Source organism: Mchenga conophoros, linkage group LG3, assembly GCF_057382185.1.
Source record: "Mchenga conophoros isolate Kocher_MC1m ecotype Shallow Benthic linkage group LG3, M_conophoros_male_GT1.1, whole genome shotgun sequence".
Lineage (NCBI taxonomy): Eukaryota > Metazoa > Chordata > Actinopteri > Cichliformes > Cichlidae > Mchenga > Mchenga conophoros.
Window position 1 is genome coordinate 27,086,923 of NC_140528.1, and position 24,251 is coordinate 27,111,173.

Below are 24,251 nucleotides of genomic sequence, written 5' to 3' on the forward strand. Positions count from 1 at the left end.
GGAGATAACATTTTGTATGACTTGATCACAAGAGTTAAGATAGTTTCTTTACAACTTTCCTCAGAGTTTTCCACCCCTGACCAATCCCCTAGATGTTGTTGTTTCTGTTCAGTGGCCCTGAAACACTATCGTGTTACCGATTAATGAGAAGGTCTACATTCTGAACCTCCTTCAGCTCTGAGCAGATGATGAAACACTGAATGATTACAAGCTCACTTCGTCTAGTAAACTTACATCTTTCATTCTTTATTCAGACTGGCCAACTGCAGTCTGTCAGAGATCAGCGCTTTTGTCTCAGCACTGAGCTCCAACCCCTCCCATCTGACGGAGCTGCACCTGAGTGGAAACGACCTGCAGGATTCAGGAGTGAAGCCACTGTGGGGTTTTCTGAAGAGTCCAGAATGTCGACTTCAAATTCTGGGGTCAGTCACCACGTTTTAGTTGTGCTAACAATAAACAGCAGGCTAACAAGATGCTGACCGACAGGTTTCCATTAAAGGTTGTAATTTGTATATGAAAAAGTGCTTTGGCTCAGCAGGGATCAGCTTACAGGTAGAATCCAGCTGCTGGATGGGATTAGCATGTCATAGCTATCTACCAAACTGCTAACTGGGGGATTTCAGGCCATCTATGGATCATTCTTGCTAACTGTTTACTCAGCTTAGGCTCACAGGGCTGCAGCCTGTGCCCCAGCTGTCATAGGGCAAGAGGCGTGGTCCACCTGCACAGGTGAGTCCATCACAGGGCCAACAGACAGAGAAGCACTCTCTCACATCCACACCTACAGCCAATGTAGAAGCACCAATGAACCTAAGCAGCATTTCATTGGACTGTGGGAGAACATCCAGCCTCCACAGAAAGGCCAACAAGCTTCAACCTACAACCTTCTTGCTTTAAGGCACTAGTGCGAACCACTTTTCCCCATTTCAGCCCAAATCCTGCATCTTCCTGTTTCTGACTCCAGGCCAGCTCCACTAACACTTTCTCATCAGACACTGCCACCTAGTGGAGGAAGTCTTAGTTCCATTAGAAGCTTCAGATTACAGTTAGTTCCTTTACAAAGAGGTGGAGGTGGTGGGGCCACAGCACCATCATCACTGAGTGCCATAGGACACTTAACCAGAGGTGGGTCGAGGAGCCAAAAATTGTACTCAAGTAAAAGTAGCATTACTTTAAAATCTTATTACTCAAGTAAAAGTGAAAAGTAGTCGTCAAAAAAGTTACTCAAGTAAGAGTAAAAAAGTACTTGGTGAAAAGACTACTCAAGTAGGGAGTAACTGTTTGAAATGTCCGATTTATTTTATAAATAAAAGCTATCAAACAAAAATAAATAAATAAATATACAAACTTTAGTATTTTCAACAGGAATATTTGTAAAAACATCAACAAAATAAGGCACAACAATTCTAATGTCCAGGTTTCAGTTTTTCACAACATGAAGCTTTTTTCACCAAAACCTGCAGTAAATAATATACCGTATTTCCCGGACTACAAAGCGCACCTGAATATTAGCCGCACAAGCTAAAATCAGGGGAAAATCCTGTTTTGTACATACATTAGCCGCACCTGACTAAAGGCCGCAGGTGTTTCAATGTTGACTTATCATATGTAAGAGAATATGCACAAAGGGAATTGTCAGGAAAGAGATGGCTGTTTGGAGACACACCCCTTTTATTAATATTTTGAAAAACAAGTTACGGGTACATATTTGCATAACCTTTTAGGTATATGTACAAGTAGCGGTAATTACAAGTAGGAAACATGTACTGTGCTTCATAAATGAGTAACAAATGTAGTACATAACAATAACCTACAGCACACCAGAAAAATAGATTCAGACTACCTTTTAGGCTCAGGTGCAGCGACACGGCTTTAACAAGAAGAAAAGTCAGTCATTCACCACCATCTTCCTGCGCACTAAAACCACCAAAGTCCTCTTCTCCAGTGTCGGAAACGAACAGGCTCAGGATGGCTTCGTCATCCACTCTCAGCTTCTTTCCTTCGTTGTCACTTTCAAAACCAAAGAAATCCTCGTTGTCAGTGTCAGAGTCGAACACCCTCAGAAGGGCCGTGGCGGTGTCCTCCTCTCCATCATGCAGCATTCAGCCCTTCGAAATCCGTTGGTGATCATTGATGTTTTCACACTTTTCCACGCTGTCAGAATCCACCGGTGGAGTTGAGCATAACTTGCTTTTCGCATTGTTTTTCGCGCTACTTGTACGGCACTATGTTGTCTGGCGGATGGACACGTGACCAACACACCACTCTTGAACCCCGATACTGTGTGTCTGATCACATGCCCTTCCGCCAGGCAACGTAGTGCCGTACAACAGCGGAACAAACAAAACAAATCGTCTTACGATATGACAAAAATCATGGACAATCCATAGAAAAGCCGCACCTGACTAAAAGCCGCAGGGTTCAAAGCTGGTGCAAAAAGTAGCAGCTTATAGCCCGACAATTACGGTAAATATATAAACAGTGCAAACAATTTCCAGTGACAAGATATGCTGTAAACTGGAGAACTGGTGCCAGAGGAACAACCTCCTTCTAAACGTCAGTAAGACAAAGGAGCTGATAGTGGACTTCAGCACTAAGCAGGAGAGGAACTACCAGACCCCCGTCATCAACGAGTGCCCAGTGGAGAGAGTGGACAGCTTCAAATACCTCGGAGTTCACATCACGCAGGACCTGTCATGGTCCTGTCACATCAACACCGTGGTGAAAAAGGCCCGACAGCGTCTCTACCACCTCAGACGCTTGAGAGACTTCCAACTGCCCTCCAAGGTGCTCAGGAACTTTTACTCGTGCACCATAGAGAGCATCCTGGCGGGAAACATCTTAACCTGGTTCGGGAACAGCACCATGCAGGACAGACGAGCTCTACAGAGGGTTGTGCGGTCAGCTGAGCGCACCATCCGCTCCGAGCTCCCTGACCTGCACTCAATCTACAGCAGGCGGTGCTGGACCAAGGCCAGGAAGATGGTGAAGGACCTCAGCCATCCCAACAACAGACTGTTCTCTCTGCTGAGGTCAGGAAAGCGATTCCGCTCCCTGAAGACCAACACAGAGAGACTGAGGAGGAGCTTCTTCCCGCAGGCGATACGGTCTCTCAATCACACCACCACACAGTACTGACCCACACATACAGTTCTTACACACACACTGGACTTTCTGGACTTTGTTTTCACTTCATCACTTAAATCACTGCTGCTGTTATTGTGTATATATTTATTTATACTTCTTGTGTATTTTGTTCATACATTCTTATATAGTTCTATATTGTGTATTTTGTTGTACAGTTATTTTATTTTCAACTTTAATTTATATATTTTATCTTATTCTCCCAGTTAAATTTACCCTTCATTCTAATTTGTGTTGTACAGTTATTTCATTTTTAACCTTAATTTATATTTTATTCCTTCCTAGTTAAATTTACCCTTTTTAATTTTTCATATTTATTTCCTATCTTATTCATAGCCTTTTCCTTTTTTGTTTTCTTTAGGTCACGAGCAGTTGTCCAAGCATTTCACTACATATCGTACTGTGTATGACTGTGTACGTGACAAATAAAATTTGAATTTGAATTTGAAAAAATTTGAATTTGAAACTTTATATTCATCTTTGCTCCAAATGGCACAGCAGCCTCAGAGAAAACAGAGCGAGGCATCTTCAACATGTGTTCATACAAGGCAGCTCAGGTTACCATAAGTTGTATGGGTGTGCATCTATTCCTGCATATTCAGCAAAAATGTGCCCTTTCTTCACTCACTGAGGAGATGGTTCAGCTTCAGCAGCAGTTTGCTCTCAAGGTTCTTTCTGTGAAGCTGTAACTGTTCAGCAGTGAACAGGAGTCCTGCATGACTGAGACGTCCTTCACAAGCTCCAGATGCAGGAAGAGCTGTACTGATTTTGATCGGCAGCTTCTTGATGTGAGGAACGCCATGCAATAGATCCACACCTCCAGTGACATGAAAGGTACCTCTCCAGCCCTGCTTCTGGCTTTGCTGACCCCATGGATCCATCATCTTAGTCGTTAGGCTGCTGTTTGTGCTGGCCTCATCCAGCTCTGAGTCCAGGTGATGTCTGATGAAGTGGAGACCTGTGGAAAGATGTTTTCAAAAGAATCAGGTCTGGTCATTATGGCGCTGTATACACTGCCAAGCTGCAGATGTTTGGCAAGAAGATTCGATCACACTGGAGATGTTTTTACTAACTCTTGTAGAAAAACAAAATCCTGTCATTCATATCCTGCACAAACAGTTTGCAATGAATTCCAGATCAAGTTTAAAATAAGAAGGTGTGCAAGGCTAAGCAGTGCTCGCCAATAGATCCTCCTGTTTGGCTGTTACTCTGGGATCTCCTCCATACCTTCTTCATGCCCTGGAGGACGGGGCTGTGGCCCCCCCACACCCTCTAGCAGATCATTACATGAAGGAACCTTTAAAAACAAGCGCGTCCATGCTCACAGGTGTGCACACGGGTGATCACACCCACAAACTACACCCTTTTTGGCTCCTACCTCAAAGCACACTGTGTTCTGTTGATCTTATGTGCTGCACAATAATGTTTAACATTTAGTATTTACTGTCATATTCCCATATATCATTGTGATGTTGTTTATTCTATTACTCTTGTTCTCTTCTGCTTGTTTTCTTTGTTCTTTCTCAGCAGGTGATCCAGGTGATCCATAGATGCATTTTTTTTCTGCCCATTCTGTTGGTTTTTGTTTTTTGCCCTTCTCCCCCGTCCCTCTTCTCAGCTCTTTCTCTTTCTTTCTCTCCTTCTTTCCCCCAGTCAAGTCTGTCCCGTATTCAGCAAGTGACAATAAAATAAACAATAAAAGGTGAATCAAATGGACCATTACGGCAAGGCTGGGATGGTCAATTTGGTAAAGTAAATCCGTTGGGCATCTTTCTTTCTTTAGACAATAATTCTGATGCAAAAGAGCCAAACAGGACAGGCAAAAAAAAAGACTCTCAGCCAGGTTCCCCACAGCACTCCTTTTATTGTGGTTACATGAATATGCATAGGGTCATTAACATATAACATCTTACATAGGTATACATGTGAACAAAGAATACTGTGTGTGTGTGTGTGTGTGTGTGTGTGTGTGTGTGTGTGTGTGTGTGTGTGTGTGTGTGTGTGTGTGTGTGTGTCCATAAAGACTTCCCTAAACCTGCTGGTCTCCAGCAGTTCATCAAACCAAAGGCACTTAGACTAAGACAGATAAAGCTACGTTCATCCTACCATAAAACAATAAGACAAGGTACCACCTCTCTCGTGCTCCCAGAGTGCTCTCTAATGCACACAAAGTTTGCAGACTATCAAGGATCAAACCTCTACCAATCTACAACTAATTACAAAACTCTAAGCATATATAAGTAGATATTTCTAAGCATAAATGACAATCAACAATACAAAACCTAACAGGTGATAGTGTGGCCTGTGTAGGTTGTCTTCAGGTTCTCTGCTTCCTCCCACAGTCCAGAAACATGCATGCTGGGTTAACTGGAGTGATTGTGAGCATAAATGTTTATCTGTCTCTGTCCTAGCTCGGTGTCTACCTGGCTACATCACCGTGGTTACTGATGCTGAACCCATAACCTGGTCTGGATCAGGTTATGTTCAGAGTTTGTGTTTAAAATCGACTGAAGTGCCTCGTTTTCACTGATTCTTTCATTTACAGAAAGCTTTAAGTGTGATATAGATTCAGTCATATCTGACTAATGTCAGTGAATGAGGCCCAGCTGTAAAGGAGTTTAGGCTCCATGCATTCAGCTGGTGCTGCAGAAAAAGTAGAAATGTTTCTGTTTGGTTCTAATCTGCTGCTGAGTCTCTTTTACAAAGATGGAACTGTAGCTAGTCCTGCTCATGTAGCCAGTTAGTAAAAACTCAAGTCACCGTCAGACACAGCAGACATTTAGTGATAATCTCCCTGTATGTGGTCTTTTAGCACCTCCTAGTGGTGAACATGTGGAGTGTTGTTAGTCTGTGCTGTGTGACAGGTGTAACTATTGAGTAAGACACACTCAACATGCTGCATGCTGGTAGCTTAGCCACAGCTCAGGTGTGGAGAAGCTGAAAAAGAAGGTTTTCTATTTTGTAAGAAGGAAAAAACTGAGAGGACTGAGTTAAATAGAGGCTAGAGAGTAACACAGAGCAGCCACAAAAGCTGCTCACACAGTTTAGACAGTTTAGCATCAAATGTTCTACTGAGTTAGATCCCAGCTAACTAGCACACCAGCTAACTAGTACACCGGCTATCTAGCAAGCCAGCTAAGTAGCAGACCAGCTGACTAGTGAACCGGCTAACTAGCACATTGGCTAATTAGCACACCAGCTGACTAGCAGGCCAGCTGACTACCGAACCGTCTAACTAGTACACCAGCTAACTAACACACCAGTTGACTAGCGAACCGGCTAACTAGCACAGTAGCTAAATAGCGCAGCGGCTAACTAGCACACCGGCTAACTAGCAGACCAGCTAACTGCAGCCACAGGCTGAAGGACGATTAAATGTAGTGGAGATATCAGGGATAACACTGGTGTGTCTGATTCACGACAAATAAGATGAATAGATAAGTTACATATCCAGTTAGATCCATACGTCAGTATAGCTAACATAAAGTAGCTGAAGATAAAACACAGAAAAAAATTAAAGTGATTTTCCTGGCCTGGGATTTTATAAAAATATTCTGCAGTGCATCAAAAACGAAAGAAAACCATTAATCAACATATGAACGTTACCTCTGACGTTACAGCGGTTTTATTAGAGACACGGCTAAGCGTTTTGCATTTTGCATAATTTTAAAAAGTTTAAATTTGTTCAGTATTGAACGGCAGAAATTAGGTTTTCTTTTCAGAAGTAAGTAAAAGGAAAAAAAACAGCGGCCGACAGCCTGTAAATAACGGTAGACTTATGCGGAACAAGCAAGCGAATAATACCCACCCCTACTATCCTATCAGTGATCAGAGTACTGTAGTATACTTCTACTACATAAACTATACAAACTGAACGGCATTAGTGTGACTTTAAGTTACCATCAGTACAGACGAACTGATGGTAGTTGGACAAAATAAAGGCTTTGCAATTATTGTGAAGGGCTTCCGCTTAAACTAAGATCAGCTGATTACCTCATAACAAATTGTTTGCTATAGAACGCAGCGCCCACTCTTCATTAATATCATGTACTGTAACTCCCAGGTAACCATGGTTACCCAGCCACGCCCAGTAGTCTCCTGAGAGACCAACAGCTGGTGCACGGTGTAACGCCGTGGCTTTCGTAGTCTCTCCTTTTTCTACAGCTCATGTGTTCTTCTTCCAAATTAGACTTTGGTGACAAACTGATATGATCTCCATGTTTCCTTTGTTGGACTGTGGGCGAGTGTCAGAACTGAATGTACTGAGTAACATGTAGAGTTTAAACATGTGTGAGTTCCAGTTTTAGAGCTCTAAAGTGCAGCTATCATGTTAGGAATATGTGAGGAATAGACAGGAACACTGAGCACACTGAGGTCAGATCTTTATTTTACCACTCGCTGCATTCTTGATGTTCATGAATTCAGCAGGTTCATGATTGTCTGCAGCATTAATCTCATATTTCCATTAAAGTGTTGAATTTGACTGATGTTCTTTATGATCTCTGGCACCAGTTCATCTGTAGGCTGAGCCCAGTCCATCCATTTAGTGAAATGATGTTTAAAGGTCTCCTTGTTCTGTGAGCGTGCACAGATCCTGAAGCAGGAAGCCTGGGTTACAGAGAAATGATCATCACTGTGATGATGCTCATCATCTCTGACTGGGATTTGAGGTTTTGTCAGAGCAGCAAAGAAAGCCTGGCTATGTTGGACTGGGTGTGGCAGCAGCTCCCAGTTTGAGTTCAGGAGACAGACACCCTCTCTACTTTGAAGATCAGCTTCAAACTTTCCTTTTTGATAAAGCTTATAGTTCGAGCTGGATCAGGTGACCCTGAACCATCCCTTAGTTATGCTGCTATAGGCTCAGGCTGTTGGTGGACTTCCCATGATGCTCTGCTTTCTTCTCCCCTCTTTTCACTCCTGATGCTTTTATATGTCACTACTGCATGTCCTTAACTTTTGTCTTCTCTCTCCTTAGTTTGTGTTTTGTTCTTGTCTCTCTGAGCTCATCTCTTCTCTTTCCCCTCACCCTGCAACCAGTCATGGTAGATGCTTCTCCTGGAGCCTGTTTTCACTGGGAGGATCTTTGTGTCAAAGGGAGTTCTTCTTCCCACCATCACCAAGTGCTGCTCACAGTGGATTGTCTGATGTTTGGGGCTTTCACTCTGATATTGGAGGCTGTTACCTTACTCTGTTAAACAGCTTGAGATGTTTTGTGTGTCTGCAGTCTGTCAGGCTGTCTGATCACAGAGGAAGGCTGTACTTCTCTGGCCTCAGCTCTGAGCTACAACCCCTCCCACCTGAGAGAGCTGGACCTGCGCTATAATCATCCAGGTGATTCAGGAATGAAGCTGCTGGATGATGGACTGAAGGATCCAGGCTGGAGACTGGAAACTCTCAGGTATGGAGAGAATGTCTGATAGAGAAGGAAGAGCTGGAAACACATAACCGTATTGGCATTAGCTGCTAAGAATACTTAAGATTAGTTGCTCACATTGTTTGAAACCAAAGGAAAACCGTGTCAGCATTAGCGGATAATACTAATTCACATTAAATTAGCAGTTTCTGTGACGGTGACCTACTTACTGTATTAGCATTGGCTGCTAATGGGTTTTCACCTTAATTTATCAGTAGGCGCTAACGGCTGCCTACTTAACATTTGCTGCTCACATTGTATTAAAGCTAGGCATAACGGTATTAGCATTAGGTCCTAATGAATTTTCACCTTAAATTAGCATTAGTCGCTAATAGTGAGGAGTTAATCCTTAGCATTAACTCCTTACATAGTTATAATGCAAGGCAAAAGGGCATAAGTGTTAGCTATTCACATAGTTAAAAAGGAAGGGGAAATGATGTTAGCGTTAGCAGATAATGAAAATTCACATCAAGTTAGTATTAGCTGCGAACTGTGCTAATCAGAGCAGTTAACACTCAGTGTTGCCAACTCCTCAGTAAGGAAAATCGCTATTGGCTGTCCTAAAAGTCGCTAGAAGTCGCTAAATGATGTCATCGCTTAATTTGCATAATTGATCATGCTAATCTAATTGTAACCTACGTTGTTGGAGAGAGAAATAACATCGTGGAAGAGACATAAAGTGAGTTAAAAACGTCCTAAATGCATTTAGAGTTTATTTAGGGGCGATCGTGGCTCAAGAGTTGGGAGTTCGCCTTGTAATCGGAAGGTTGCCGGTTCGAGCCCTGGCTTGGACAGTCTCGGTCGTTGTGTCCTTGGGCAAGACACTTCACCCGTTTCCTACTGGTGGTGGTCAGAGGGCCCGGTGGCGCCAGTGTCCGGCAGCCTCGCCTCTGTCAGTGCGCCCCAGGGTGGCTGTGGCTACGACATAGCTTGCCATCACCAGTGTGTGGATGTGTGTGTGAATGGGTGGATGACTGGATATGTAAAGCGCTTTGGGGTCCTTAGGAACTAGTAAAGCGCTATATAAATACAGGCCATTTACCATTTACAAATTAAATTTCTTTTAGCAATTATTGTTTTTTTTTAATGTCACAATTCCAACCCTGCTCCTCTGGTGGAGTTACTTTGTGTGTGTGTGTGTGTTTATAAGTAGTTTTAAACCTTGTGATCCACAAAACAGCATAAGAGTAAAAGAGTAAAAGAAGAACTGACTGCGTTACAGCACCCGCTGCTTGTTGAGAGTCTTTTTTTAGCGACTTTCTTTAGAAAAAAAGTCGCTAAGGGGTCTGAAAACTCGCTAAATATAGCGACAAAGTCGCTAAGTTGGCAACACTGGCTGTCGGCTGGACTGAAGGATCAAGGCTGGAGACTGGACACTCTCAGGTATGGAGAGTGTCCTCTGATAGAGGAGGAAGAGCTGGAAACATTTCCTGTCCTTCACTTCCTGTTTGTTTCCTGCAGATGAGACACGAACAATCACACATGCAGGAATATTTTCACACACAGACACACTAAGTACATAGATATTTATGTAGGGGGTCTCCAAGGAGTCTGTTTGCAGGATCATTTAGGTCACAGGTGTACCTGAGATAGATGCCACTGTGTACCTAATAAAGTGTAAGCCATGTGTATGTTTCCCATGCTGTATGTCCACAGTGATAGTGACAGAAGTATGAAACAAGGCTGTGAATCATTTCAGTCTGTGTGTGTGACAAAGACGCAGACAGGAGCAGCTAACATTTGGAAATGGAAGCTTAAACTCTACATTCACAGCTGAATTTACAATAAATTTGTTCTCAAGTGCACATTTAGCAGCTAATGCTAATACTGTTTTCCCTTGCTTTCTACAACTTGAGCAGCTTTTGCTAAGTAGGCCACTTTGCTCTGCTAAGGATTTGTGTGACCATCATAGAAACTCTGATAAGCTAATGCTGCTAAGCTAATGCTGTTTATGGGCCCTGTTAGAATCAATATTTCATTCTCATTCTGTTGTTTGGGAACAATATTAACGTCTCACATTATTAGAACACAAGAGAAAAGGGTAATAGCGTTAGCTACTAATGTTTATTTACCTCAAATTAGCTTTAGCTGCTAATGGGAGCCTACTTAGCATAGACCCTTTATATCATTACAATGCACGGGAAAAGAGTTACTCATGGCAGCCTATTTAGCATTAAGGTCACATCATTATAACACAAGAGAAAATGGTATTGGCATTAGCTACTAGTGCTTATTCACCTCAAATTACCTTTAGCTGCTAATGGCAGCCTACTTAGCATTGACTCCTGACATCATTATAATGCAGGGGAAAAGAGTTACCATTATCGGATAATGCTAATTCACATCACCTTCTGTCATTCTTACAAAGCAAACAGTATGAACATTAGCTGTTAATGGTTTTTCATCTCAAATTAGAATTAGCCACTAATGGCGTATTGTTAAAAAGTAAGAAAAAATATTGTTAGCATAAGCGGATAATGCTAATTCACCTCAAATAAGTATTAGGTAATAACGGGAATCTGCTTTGCATTAGCTGGTTATCAGGCAATAAAATATGGTATTAGCATTAGCTGCTAATTTTAGCTGAATTTCCTATTCAGCTAATTTCCTATTCAGCTAAAATTAGCATTAGCCACTAGTGGCAGTCTACATAACATTAACTCCTCACTAATACAATGCTAATTTACATCAAATTAGCATTAGCTGCTAGTATTAGCTTACCTAGCACTAGCTGCTCACATTATTAAAAGGGAAGGGAAAAGTTTTAGCGTTATCGGGTAATGCTAACTCGCATCAAATTAGCATTAGCTAATAACAGCAGCATTCTTAGCATTAGCTGCTCGCATTGTTATAATGCAAGGGAAAAGAGTTAGCATTACATTAGAGTTAGTAAAATTCACGTCAAATTAGCATTAGCTAGTAATGGCAGTCTACTTAGCATTAAATCCTTACATCGTTATAATGCAAAGGAAAATAGTTAGCATTATCTGGTAATGCTAATTCACATCAAATTAGCAATAGTTATTAACGGAAACACACATCACATTGTTAAAATGGAAGGAAAAATAGTATAAGCATTAGCTACTCATATTGTTAAAATGTAAGAAAAACATTGTTAGCATTAGCGGATTAATTAGTATTACCTAATAACGGCAAACTACTTAGCATTAGCTGCTCACATTGTTAGAAATCAAGACAATATGGTATTAGCATTAGTTGCATATTTATCTAAAATTAGCATTAGCCACTAATAGTAGCCTATTTAGCATAAACTTCTTAATGCTAAATTAAGTTAAGTAATGCTAAATTGGCTTAACTGAAATGAAAGTAGTGTTAGCATTAGCTGCTGATATTGTTAAAAAGCAAAACATTGCTAGCAGTAGCGGATAATGCTAACAAACATCAAATTAGCATTACCTAATAATGGCCGCCTTCTTAGCATAAACTGCTCATATTGTTTTAATTCAAGGGAAAAGAGTTGGCAAAAACATTGTTAGCATTAGTGGATAATGCTTATTCACCTAAATTAGCATTAGCTAATTATGGCTACGTACCTAGCATTAACTACTGATATTGATTTAAAGCAAGAAAATACGGTATTAGCATTAGCTCTAATGCTTTTTCATCTTAAATTAGAACTAGCCACTAATGGCATCCTATTTAGCATTAACTCTTCAAATCGCAGGGGAAAACTCAAAATTGAATAAAAAAAGTGTTCACATTAGCTACTCGTATTGTTAAAGAGTAAGAAAAAACATTGTTAGCATAAGCGGATAATGCTAATACACCTCAAATTAGTATTAGCTCATTACGGCAACCTACTTAGCATTAGCTGGTCACATTGTTATAAAGCAAGAAAATATGGTATTAGGATTAGCTGCCAATTGCTATTCATCTAAAATTAGCATTAGCCACTAATGGCAGTCTACTTAGCATTAATTGCTCACTAATATAACGCTAATTCACATCAAATTAGCATGAGCAGCTAACATCAGCCAACCTAGAACTAGCTGTAAACATTGTTAAAAGGGAAGGGAAAACGATATTAGCATTAGCTGGTAATAATTATTCACCACTAATTAGAATTAGCCACTAATGGCAGCATACTTAGCATTAACTCCTCACATTGTTAAAAAGTAAATGTTAACATTAGTGGATAATGCTAATTCACGTCAAATTAGCATTAGTTAATAATGACAGTCTATTTAGCATTAGCAGATAATGTTGACCTTGGCCCACTGGAAAAGTTCAGAACTAAAGATTTAGGAGTGTTTCTCGATAGCTCTTTCTCATTTGAGAAACAAATAAATTCTGTTATTAAAACCAGCTGTAAGGTTTATATTGTTGATTGTCATTTATGCTTAGAAATATTTACTGATATATGCTTAGAGTTTTATAATCGATTGCATAATGATAGAGGTTTGATCCTTAGCAGTCTGTAAAGACTGTGTGCCTTCCAGAGTGCTCTGGCATGCACACACAACTTGGGGTCATGAGAGAGGTCGTACCCTCTCTTACTGATTTATGGTGTAGGAGGACACCTACTCTGTATCTGCTTAAGTATAAGAGGCCTTTGTTAGGGGGACCGCTGGACTCTTAGCACCAGCTTTGGGGTCACAGGGTCACATCTGGAACACACACCTACACTATGCACAGACTGGTACTCTTTGTTCATACCTGTGTAAGACGTCATAATGAACTTGTGCATATTCATGTAAGCTCAATAAAGAGCAGTGTTACGAGGGAGCAGACGAGAGCGACTGAGGTCAAGTGAAGGAACGGCGCTGTCACAGTTCTCTCCCTCATCAATTGTCTGGTTCCAGCGGTGGGTCTGTGCTAGACGACCCATCAGCAGCTTTTTCCACTGGTTACCAGTACGTGGTAGAATCCACTTCCAGATCTGGTTGTCTTTAAATCTGTGAATGGATTGGCTCCATCTTATCTCTCTTTAACAAAAGAATCCAAGTGGAGCCCTCAGGTCTGCAGATAAGCAGCTTCTGACCAGAACTAGACGTAAAAACAGAGGTGAGCTTTATCGATGGCTGCAGCCAAACTCTGGAACAGTCGCCCTTCACATCAGGTCGTCACCAACACTGGACATTTTTAAAAGCCGGTTGGAAACACATTTGTACTCTGTAGCTTTCAATCCTGACCAGTCTTTATAGTCATTACTGTGTATGTTTCCTATTTTCTCTCTACTCTGTGCAGCACTTTGGCTCAAGCTGTTTTTAAATGTGCTGATAAATAAATGTAGATTTCTTTGAATAAAACAGTGGAGCCGAGCTTTGAGCTCAGTGTGTAACAGTGTGTGTGTGAGAGCCATGTAATGTCCATGTGTGCATGCTGACTGTGCTGCTCTGACCCCCCTCCTCCTTTCAGGGTGGAGCCTGCTGGAGTCCGATGGTTGAGACCAGGTCTGAGGAAGTGTAAGTGTGTTTTTAATGGGATTCATGAAAACAAAGCAGCACACATTCAACCATCTTCATCATGTCAGGAGTCATCATCAAAGTGTCAATCAATGAACAGATGATGGATCAATAACTGCAGCTGGATTGTGTTTGTTCTCTCCATCAGATTCCTGTCAACTCACAATCGACACAAACACAGTGAACACAAAGCTCCAACTGTCTGACAACAACAGGAAGGTGACACGTGTGTGGGAGGTTCAGTCATATCCTGATCATCCAGACAGATTTGATTACTGGAAACAGCTGCTGTGTAGAAATGGTCTGACTGGTCGCTGTTACTGGGAGGTCGAGTGGAGAGGAGACGTTTATATATCAGTGGGTTACAGAAGCATCAGAAGGAAAGGAGACAGTGCTGACTGTGTGTTTGGAAACAATGATCAGTCCTGGAGTCTGAGGTGCTATAATGATGGTACTCGTTATGTCAGGCACAATAACAGATCAACACCCATCTCCTCCTCCTCCTCCTCCTCTGTCTCTAACAGAGCAGCAGTGTATGTGGACTGTCCTGCTGGCACTCTGTCCTTCTACAGAGTCTCCTCTGACACTCTGATCCACCTCCACACCTTCAACACCACATTCACTCAAACTCTTTATCCTGGGTTTATGGTCTGGTCTGGTGCCTCAGTGTCCCTGTGCTGAGTGGAGTGTAAAGAGTGTCTCCTGTTACAGAAACACTCTGACTGTTGAACAGATAGTTCAGTCTGTACATGTCTGTCTCTTTCACTCACAAACACGTTTTCAGATTCATGGATTCAATCAGTTGATGTTTGAAACTCTTCTAAATGATTCCTTGTAAACTTCTTCCTCTTCAGTCCTTTCAGTCCATTCACCAGCTCTCACACAACATCAACACCAATGATCCACGTCCTTATAAACCTCTGAATCAGGTCCTGAAGCAGTGACGTCCTGAGTGAAGACCTCACTGATCACATGACTCTGGTCACCTGGACTCAGTGTTTCTGAAGCAGTGTGCTGGGTTTTTAAAAATACGTGGCTGCTGCCTGATGTTGGGCCCACAGAGGAAGACGACTCACTCGCTCTTCTTCACTTCCTCCTTAAACATGTGGAAGGAGAGCAAAGTGCTGCCAGACTCTTATTTCTGACAGGAACAGAAGAAACCACAGCAAACTGGTCCAGTTCTTCATCTTCATCACGATCTGTTTATTTCTGATGGTGTCTTCAGTCTGAGGTTTGAAGTTTCCATGTCTGTGTGATGTGTGGTGTGAAGGCTGCTGGTTAAACTGGGACGCACTGAGTGCTCATAGAGATGCTCCATGAGTCCCAGTACAGACTACAAACATGGTGGAAACTTAGCTGTGATATCCACACACTCTGCACGTCTGTGAGTAACTGTGATGAAGATGTGCAGAGATCTGTGTCCAAACAGGAGAAAGACTGTAAAGACTCTTTGCTTCTAACAGCCTCTGTTAACATATGTGAGGCTGTTTGTTGTTGTTGCCATGGAGCTTTGCACTGTTTGGGTCAGCAGGTCATGTGATCAGGTTTGTTCTGCTGGACGATGGTTCAGTGTCAGGTTTGTTTGCATTCATCAATAAATATCTAAATCAATCAAAGACTCCATGTTTGTTCTTTCATCATGTGACCTCTGCTCATCCATCTCTGTGAGTATCAGGATACATTTGGTTCATAATACACAGAAAAATCAGAGTTATTACCTGTAATAAATGTGAAAGATTCCTGCAGTGATAACCAGGCAGGACTGAAACACATCCAAGCTGTCACCACGGTAACAGCACCGCCCATCCACAGGTGAGGGGAGGAGCAAAAAGAGGGACTTTGACCATTTTATACTAAAAACACTCAACTAATGTTTCTAACATGAAACAAATAAGCCCACATTAATGTGAGCGTTTATTAAATAATAATAATCATGATTTCCTCCTGATCTCATTTCCACAGCAGAGAAAACTGTGGTGTATATTGAGGTGGAGGGTGTGGTCTGTGGCTCAGGTGTAGAGTGAGGGTGGGGTGCACCACAGCAGCATGGTGTTTTTGTCCAGATGAGCCCAGAGAAGAAACACGAGTGTTCACAGACATCAGAAGCTCAGAGAGGTGAAACATGAGGTTGGAGTCCTGGTCAGCATCCAGAGCTGCTGTGAAACCCTCATGACCAGAGATGGGCAGTAACGCGTTACATGTAACCTGTTACATGGAGGTGCTGGAGTTCACCTCCATGTAACAGGTTCACACCTGAATCTGGGCCCGGGGTGCCAGAGTGTTCAGGGTCAGACGTGCTTCAGGTGCACGAGTGCTTCAGGAGCTCAGCACAGTGTGGAACATCCCATCACTGCTGCTCTGGAGTCAGCCTGGATGAAACACCTGTGAGGCTCCACAGTGAGCGAGCACACCTGCACTTTACAGCTTCTCATCATGTCACTGTTGTAAAGTTAGACTGCTGTGCAGACTGTTAGCTTCACCAACAAGTTTAACCTTCTTTCTACACTTAGCAACATTACGCTGTGTCCATGAAGAATGTAGATATGAATTTTGTCATGATCCTGGGTCATGTTGACCTAGGGTTGCCAACCGTCCCTTAAAAAACTGAATCGTCCTGTATTTAGAAACAAAAGTACACGTCCCGTATTGAGCTAATAAGGGACGCACTTTGTCCCGTAATACAGTGAGAATCAAAAGTAGTCTATAAATGTTAATGGAATTAACGCTTTGTTGGAAAACATAATTCCCAGCCCCTCTCCTGCTTTGTGACCAATGAGCTGACAGCACACTTATGACAATTCGAATATGACAAGTCAGATTACCGCTCATCTCATTGGTCGAGGAAAGGTCGCTTACGGAGAAAATACCGGAAGACAACAGATGACCACAACAAGAAGCATGGCCAACAGGGAAACAAACGCCGACACTGCGGTGCAAGTCTCGGACGACAGTACACCTAAAGCTGGGCAAACACTGTGCGATTTTTTCAGTCACGTTATTCAGCTCCTGCTCAAACTGTACGATTGACTCGCAGGGGTTAGAAGTTGGTAGGTCACGATGCAGGGTCTCACCCGATGCTCTGATGCGACCTGAGTGCTCACACTGTGCGTCCATAACATGAAGGTTATAACAGAAAATCTCTCTCTCTCTCTGTCTTTCACTCACACAGACACACCACCACCATCAACTTTGCTAAATTGCTAATGAAAAACATGATCAGCTGTGATTGAGCAGCATGTAAATCCAACTATTTCCACGGTTGTTGTGGTCGTGATAATTTTGTGAGGCCACATCGAAAAGGCTCGGATGAGCTTTCCAAAGTTCTACAAGTTGTGCCTCCATCGCTTGTGTCCAGATCACACGCTGCACAGCCGTGCTGCGCCGTCTTTTTCACCGACGTTTACGTGTTTGCACGTGAGCAGTGTGAGCGGCTGTGGTGACACCCTCACGAGCGATTGATGATCGGGAGCTGCTCGAGGTATTAATCGCTTCTCGTTACCCCACGTATACTAAACGATGCACGATGAAGGCCAAAATCAGGCCGATCACCAAGTCGGTCGCACGACTCAAAAATCGGCTCAAAATGGGCCAAAGATCGCACAGTGTGAGCCCAGCATTAGAGCAGCAATGTTTGTTCCCCTCAGAGAAAGAAAAAAAGGCTGCAAAAGTACAGGGAGGACTGGGAAAAACACCTGGCTGGGAAAGTGCACGATAACACCTATAAAGCGCACTGCACTGTGTGCCGGCGCACTTTTTCCATAGGCATGCTTCTAATGGTGGGCACATGAAGAACATGAGGGGCGTGACAGCTCGGGGAACCCTTAACCAATTTCTTGTCCACCAGGCCACGGCAGAAGCAGATATGGTATGTAAACACTGGTTTGTTGTTTAAACCCTCTGGTTAAGGTTAATATGGGCATGTGCAGTGAATATCAGCGCTATGTGGCCAGAAGTGTGATAATATCATTTATTTTGTGTAATAAACAACTGCAAGGATAGATGATTACAACAAATAGATGACTAATACATAAAAGTAATACATAGATGAATAATGATGATGAGTTAAGATGCGTAACCATGGGAACAAGCGGGTTTACAAACAGGAGCAGCTGATTAGCTTTAGAAAAGCTGAAATAATACCTCAACTGAAGCCGATTGTACTAAATGCACACAGACTGACACACACCAAGAAGCTTTGCTGTGCACACAAACAGCAACACAAAGACTCAATCAGGACCTGCTGATAGTTCAGTGTTTGTCTGTGATGTCTCTCACACTGCGTCCAAACATGGCTCTGTTTTACCCCGAGCTGCTCAGTGCACACAAACCTGGGGGGCCACCCGGCCCATCAGCCATCACATCTGCCCTCACTGATGCAGTGAGTCATCATAGTCATCAATCTAATTCTAATGAATAATAAACAGGTGTCATGTAATCCTGTTTGTAGTTGTGTTCATGTACATTTGTGTTTCTACATGAGACACTTTGCACCTTTACTGTGGATCAAAAGCATCAAGCTGCAGGAAGTGGAGGTGAAGATGAGCCTGAATGGTCACAGCGGACATTTCTACATGATGCAGTTAAATGCTGCTGTTTCTTCATGTGTGTGTTGCTGTTTGAATGCAACAAACAGTAAATGTGATCAGCTTCATTCAGAAACAGAAAGCTAACATGTTTGCTGATGTCCTGTCCGGGTTCACAGCTGCTGTGTCTCTGTGCTCTCTCACAGCTGTGTCCTACAGAGGAAACACAGTCCAGTCCCTCCAGAGGTTCACAGACTGGACCTGATGTTCCTGTACAGGCTGCCTTTACCTGCAGACCAGAACCTGCCAACAGAAAGAGACTCAACATGTTTCATGTGTTTGTCAGTGTTTCATTTGTGATTTCTGACTGAAAACAGCTCATTATGACCTGAACTTTAGGAAACATGATTATCTTTCATTAGTTATTAGCTTCACAATCAAAATCTGCTTTTCAGCCCTCAAACATTTCCAGTTGCTGTTAAACAGAGCAGGAACTTCTCACACATCCTTTCCAAACATCCTGCTTTTACTTTGGATGCTGACATCATTTGACTTTGGAAACAGAAACTACCAGGGTCACATGATCAGTCTGGCTCTAAGCTGGAACTGATGCACAAATTGATCTGAGACCTCTCAGTCCGTTCTGTCCTGGGTTACAGGGACGTCTTTCCTGACTCAGCCAAGTCCTTCACTCGTGTCTCTGCAGCTGTTCGGCCTCTTTAGACACATCTTTCACCAGTTTTCTTTCCAAAGTCTTTGAATCTTTGCTTCCTGCCTCTGCCAGGTCTGTGTGTAGAAGCATGTGTGTTACTGTTTGACGTCTGTTCATGAATCCTGCCATGTTTAGTTCAATATAGTGACGTGCTGATCTTTACCATGTTGTTCTGTAGTTTTGATCCCTCTGGATTCAAATGATGAACAGATCAGTCCTGTGTGTCCATGGAGCTGACACGTGTCACCCTGACACAACTCTGAAAGCACATGAAGGAAAAGCTCCACCAACAACTTTTCCTTCATCTAACTGCACATTTGTTTCTGTCTGTGTACAAACTGATGTCTGTCCCACTTCAGACTGGATTCAGCTCCTTCAGGTCAAACCTTCTTGCATTCACTGCAAAAACAGAAAAGTCGTCTGACTCTCAGACTGAGTCCGAGTAAAGTTCACGTGCTGACATACAATGTCAGGGTTGTCACTCAAACACAGTAATGTATCACACATACTTTCATACTGTTCTTAAAAGTAATGCATTATCTTCATCAGTTACTGGTTGCAGAAAGTCCTCTCCCCTGCAGCCGACCTTGCTGAGCCTGGTTAGTGAAGCGAATCAGTGCTTCTTCCATGTTTGTTGCAGCCTCTAACATGACGACATGTTCAGCAGATGTCTCTGATATGGAGAACACACTTCAACATCTGCAGCAGATTTGGGATTTTTGTGTCTTTTGTTGCTTGATAATCTTGTGAGAAGTGTTTGATGAAGCAAACACAGACAGTAGATACAGAAGCCCTGAGAACAGAGTGGAGGGTAACCCAAAGACACAAGCACAGCTTTATTTACACAGCACCAAATCACAACAACAGTCGACTCAAGGCGCTTCATATCGTACAGTCGACCCTACAATAAACCATACAGAGAAAAACCCAACGACCAGGCTACTAGTTACTGAAAGACTGCTTGTGCTTAAAGTGCTTTGGCACTCTTTGGCAGTATTGTAGACAATGTTAAACTTATTCATCTCATCGGCCTCTGACGACCTGTTTGCTGCTTCCTGCCATCTCACTGCGTCCTGTCGGCGCTCTGTGTCCACGTCTTTGTGTGGAATCTGTTTACCTGCTCTCATTTACTGTTTTTGTCACGGTTGATGATGGCCAACCGTGGGGATGCGAGGAAGGAGGACCCAAATGCTCTGTGATGAAGACAGTGCGTTTATTTACAGTGAGGTAAATAACCAGTACACAATAAATCCCCGTAGCTCCCTGGACTCCCGTGTCTCTCTCAAACGTCTGTGCTCTCCGCTCCCGTGTTTCCTGTGCATGCTGTCCTGTTCTGCTCCTCCTGCAGGGAAACAGCAGAGGCAGCCATCAACACAACTCCCACGGGCATACACGACCTGCACGACACTACACTAGACACCAGAGGTGTGGACTCGAGTCACGTGACTTGGACTCGAGTCACGTGACTTGGACTTGAGTCATTCATTTTATGACTTTAGACTTGACTTGAAAAAATGTTGTAAGACTTGTGACTTGACTTGAACCTGTTTACTTGAAAAGACTTGATATTTTACCCAAATCTAAAATTTAACATACATATCATATAAAAAGTGCGGACCATTAGTTCTCTTCATTCATTCTTACCACACTCCGTACGTATGTGAGCGTGAGCTGTAGCACAGCCAATCAAATTAACCAGATTTAAACAAACGCTCGAGCCAAAAATGCTCCCAAGAGTAATTTCTTTCAGGTACATAAACTACGAAGTAGTAAACAAAAAACAAAATGCAACATACAAAACATGCAAGAAGAGAATCACAGACGGAGATGGAACAACTTCCTACTTGGTCCGACATTTGAAGTTGCATAAAGAACGGTAGGTGCTGCCTTTTTTTGCTACGATGAGATAGCGACTTAGCTAACTTCATCTTATTAGCAGATGTTCTCCGGCTACGTTGATGACACTGTTTGGCTTTAACATGTATGATATGTTTGTCATGCTATTTTAAATCCGGTCCTACCAGCGCATCCAACAATAACGTGCAACTTGTTAGCTCAGAATTTAATTGAATGGTGAGCAGGGTCTGTTTCAGAAAGTGGGTTTTGTAGCTGTACTCAGGGAAGAGAGGTTCTCCCCGTCTCCTCCCCATCATGGTTTAGACTGACAAATATTTATTTTGCATAATGTCTGAGCCAGGGAAATGTTGTTTTGGTTAGAAAATCTGGCCCACCTCAGTGTGTAATTGAGTAGTCCTGCTATACATGGCCCTTTTCTTCTGTCTTTTATGTCAATACATCAAATAAAATACAAATTGACTACGATGACCTGGATGACTGAGAACCTTCACAGACATGTTGTATATATGAAATTTATGGGGGACCACAAGAACCAGGCGCATCGAAATAAAGAATTCTGTGCTTAAATCATGAATTGCAGAATAAATTTGTAAATTCATTTTTGAATTCCATGTTAAAAAACTGATTTTTAAAATGGTGATTCCACTCCTCATTTCAATCCCTTCACTGTTGATCACAGATTAGCTCAGGGATTAACATTTGGATTAGCAGCTGGATTTGCAACTTTACTTTAAAAATCCTGCTGCATGTAAAGAGCTCTCTGACCGGTTGGACAGACACAGGCCGGCTGCCTGGATTTCTCCTCACTTCTTGTTTGTGCTGACAGCTTTGCCCTGCTTAGAAGTGTGTGTGTACAAAGGCCGCTCAGCCTCAGGATTTACACTCGGCCCGACACGCATGTGAAGAACAAAGAGACCCTGCAGCAAAGCAGAACCTCTGGCTGTGTGCCTGTTTATTATTTCAGTATAGATGATGGAATATGACCAGTCTGGTGTCAGCCTGCTCCTCTGACAGCGCCTCTCTGTGCTGCCCCCTGCTGGCTCTGGTCATTACTGACTGAGTCCTTGCTGCCACTTTATTAGGTACAGCTTGCTAACACAGCCTCAGACCTGCTTTAAATCTTCATGGCTCAGATTCAGCGAGGTGCTGGAAACATCCCTCAGAGTCATGTGATCAGTGACGTCTGCTTCAGCACCGACAGATAAATAAATAAATAAATACTTTTGTATTTCTATAGCACCTTTCAAGACAGAATCACAAAGTGCTGCACATAAGATTACAAGTCATAAAAAGATTTAAAAAGAGAAAATAAAACAGGCAAAAAAATTAACCAAAGCAGTTTTAAAAAGGTGAGTTTTGAGTTGTTTTTTAAAAACAGCTACTGAGTCCACAGTTCTTAATGTTTGGGGGAGAGAGTCCACAGTGTCGGGGCCACAGTGGCAAAAGCTCTACCACCCTTAGTCCTCCTCTTAGTATTTTTTAAAGCAAGTAAGCCCTGATTAGATGACCTCAAAGACCTGCTGGGGACATCGGGCTGTAGCAGATCAAAGATGTAGGCTGGTGCCAGTCCGTGCACAGCTCTGTAGGTCAAGACCAGGATCTTAAAATTGACTCTAAATTTAACAGGAAGCCAGTGTAACTGAGATAACAACGGTGTCACATGTGAGTACTTGGAGGATTTTGTCAAAAGCCTAGCTGCAGCGTTTTGCACAACCTGCAGACGATCCAGAGAACCTTTGCTTAGACACACCAGGAGACACCAGGAGATGCCGGACTAGAGCAGATACTGAAGGACCCGTCCCATCCTGGCAACAAACTGTTCCAACTTCTGCAATCTGGTAGAAGGTTCAGCATCATCCGGGCAAGGACAGAGAGACTCAAGAGGAGCTTCTATCCCCAAGCCATCCGTGCCCTAAACACACACACCCGCCCTCTCACATCATCTATAACTGACTGAGTCAGGACTCTTCCAGACACTAAACCCAGGAACAATGTACACTTCAAATGTACATTTGAAATGTACATTGTGTACCCCCCCCCATTTTTGCACATGTCGAGGAGCGTGTCAGGCTACATTTCACTGTGTGTTATACTTGTATAACTATGCATGTGACAAATAAAGAACCTTGAACATAAACAGCAAATTACAATAATCCAAGCGTGACGAAATAAATGCATGTATAGCAATCTCCAGTTCAGAGCGAGATAAAATCGGGCTTAGCTTAACCACATTTCTTAAATGATAAAAACAAGACCGAGCCAGAGATTTCACATGCCCATCCAATGTGAGACTCGAGTCAAAGGTGACACCTAAATTCCTGATAGAGGATTTAACACAGAGTGAGAGAGGACCGAGGGCTTTCACTATCTGCGATAGAAACCTATCAGGGGCGCATACGAGGACTTCGGGTTTCCCCTCGCTGAGTTGGAGGAAATTTGCAGCCATCCAACGTTTGATCGAATCTAAGCAATCCTTCAGACGCTGAAGCTTAGATAAATCCTGGGGCTTAAAAGAAACGTACAACTGTGTTTGGGGAGTGCGACTGTCTGTGCAGTGTCTATTTGTGTCTGTCTACACGTTGGGTGAGTGCCGAGTATTTGGTGGTGTATATGGGGTGGGAATGCACGTCTGTGTCCGTGTGTGCCTGTTCGTCTGTGTCTATATGTCAGGTTGGGTCTTAGACTCCGCCTCTCTGGGAACATCTCAGGCCCTCTAAAGTACGGAGGCCTATCTCCCCTCACCACACTACCTGCCGGTGGTTGATGCCCTCAGACGTTGGTGTGTTGGTGGTCCTTGTCGTCTGGGGCTGGGCGCTCATGTATGTACCGGCTCACTCCTGGTGGCCGATTGGTGGGGCCTGGCGGCTGTGGCCCGGCTGGGCCCCTCCCGGGGGGTGGGATGCCCTCAGGCCTCTGGCCTCTGGGTCTGAAGCTCGGTCCTCTCTGGCACAGCTGGCTGCCGGCAGAGCCCGCGGGCACGCCACTACAACCCCCTCTGGCCTCTGCTCCGTAGCTGCGGGGGGACCTCTCCTTTGGGGCTCTACTCAGCTCTTCCCAGGAGGGTGGCACGGTTCCTCCCCTTTGGTGGTCCTCCTCGGGTCCTTGTACTCTGGGGCCTCTGGATGTCTGGAGTTTTGATCTCCTCCATACCTGCTTCATGCCCTGGTGGACGGGGC

General features: G+C 43.2%; 1 protein-coding gene across 3 annotated transcripts in view; it reads left to right on the forward strand.

Moving 5' to 3' along the window:
• LOC146577940 (NACHT, LRR and PYD domains-containing protein 12-like) overlaps positions 1 to 15,588 on the forward strand; it is a 34,000-nt gene extending 18,412 nt beyond the window's left edge. For 2 of the 3 annotated variants that reach the window (XM_085268458.1, XM_085268459.1), the window contains exons 8-11: positions 255 to 422; positions 8,369 to 8,542; positions 13,937 to 13,983; positions 14,132 to 15,588. In XM_085268458.1, the coding sequence (XP_085124584.1) occupies positions 255 to 422; positions 8,369 to 8,542; positions 13,937 to 13,983; positions 14,132 to 14,664 (922 nt within the window). In that variant the 3' untranslated portion in view covers positions 14,665 to 15,588. The remainder of the gene's footprint in view (positions 1 to 254; positions 423 to 8,368; positions 8,543 to 13,936; positions 13,984 to 14,131) is intronic. The other variant, XM_085268460.1, reaches the window with a different exon arrangement.
• Positions 15,589 to 24,251: the final 8,663 nt, after the last annotated feature.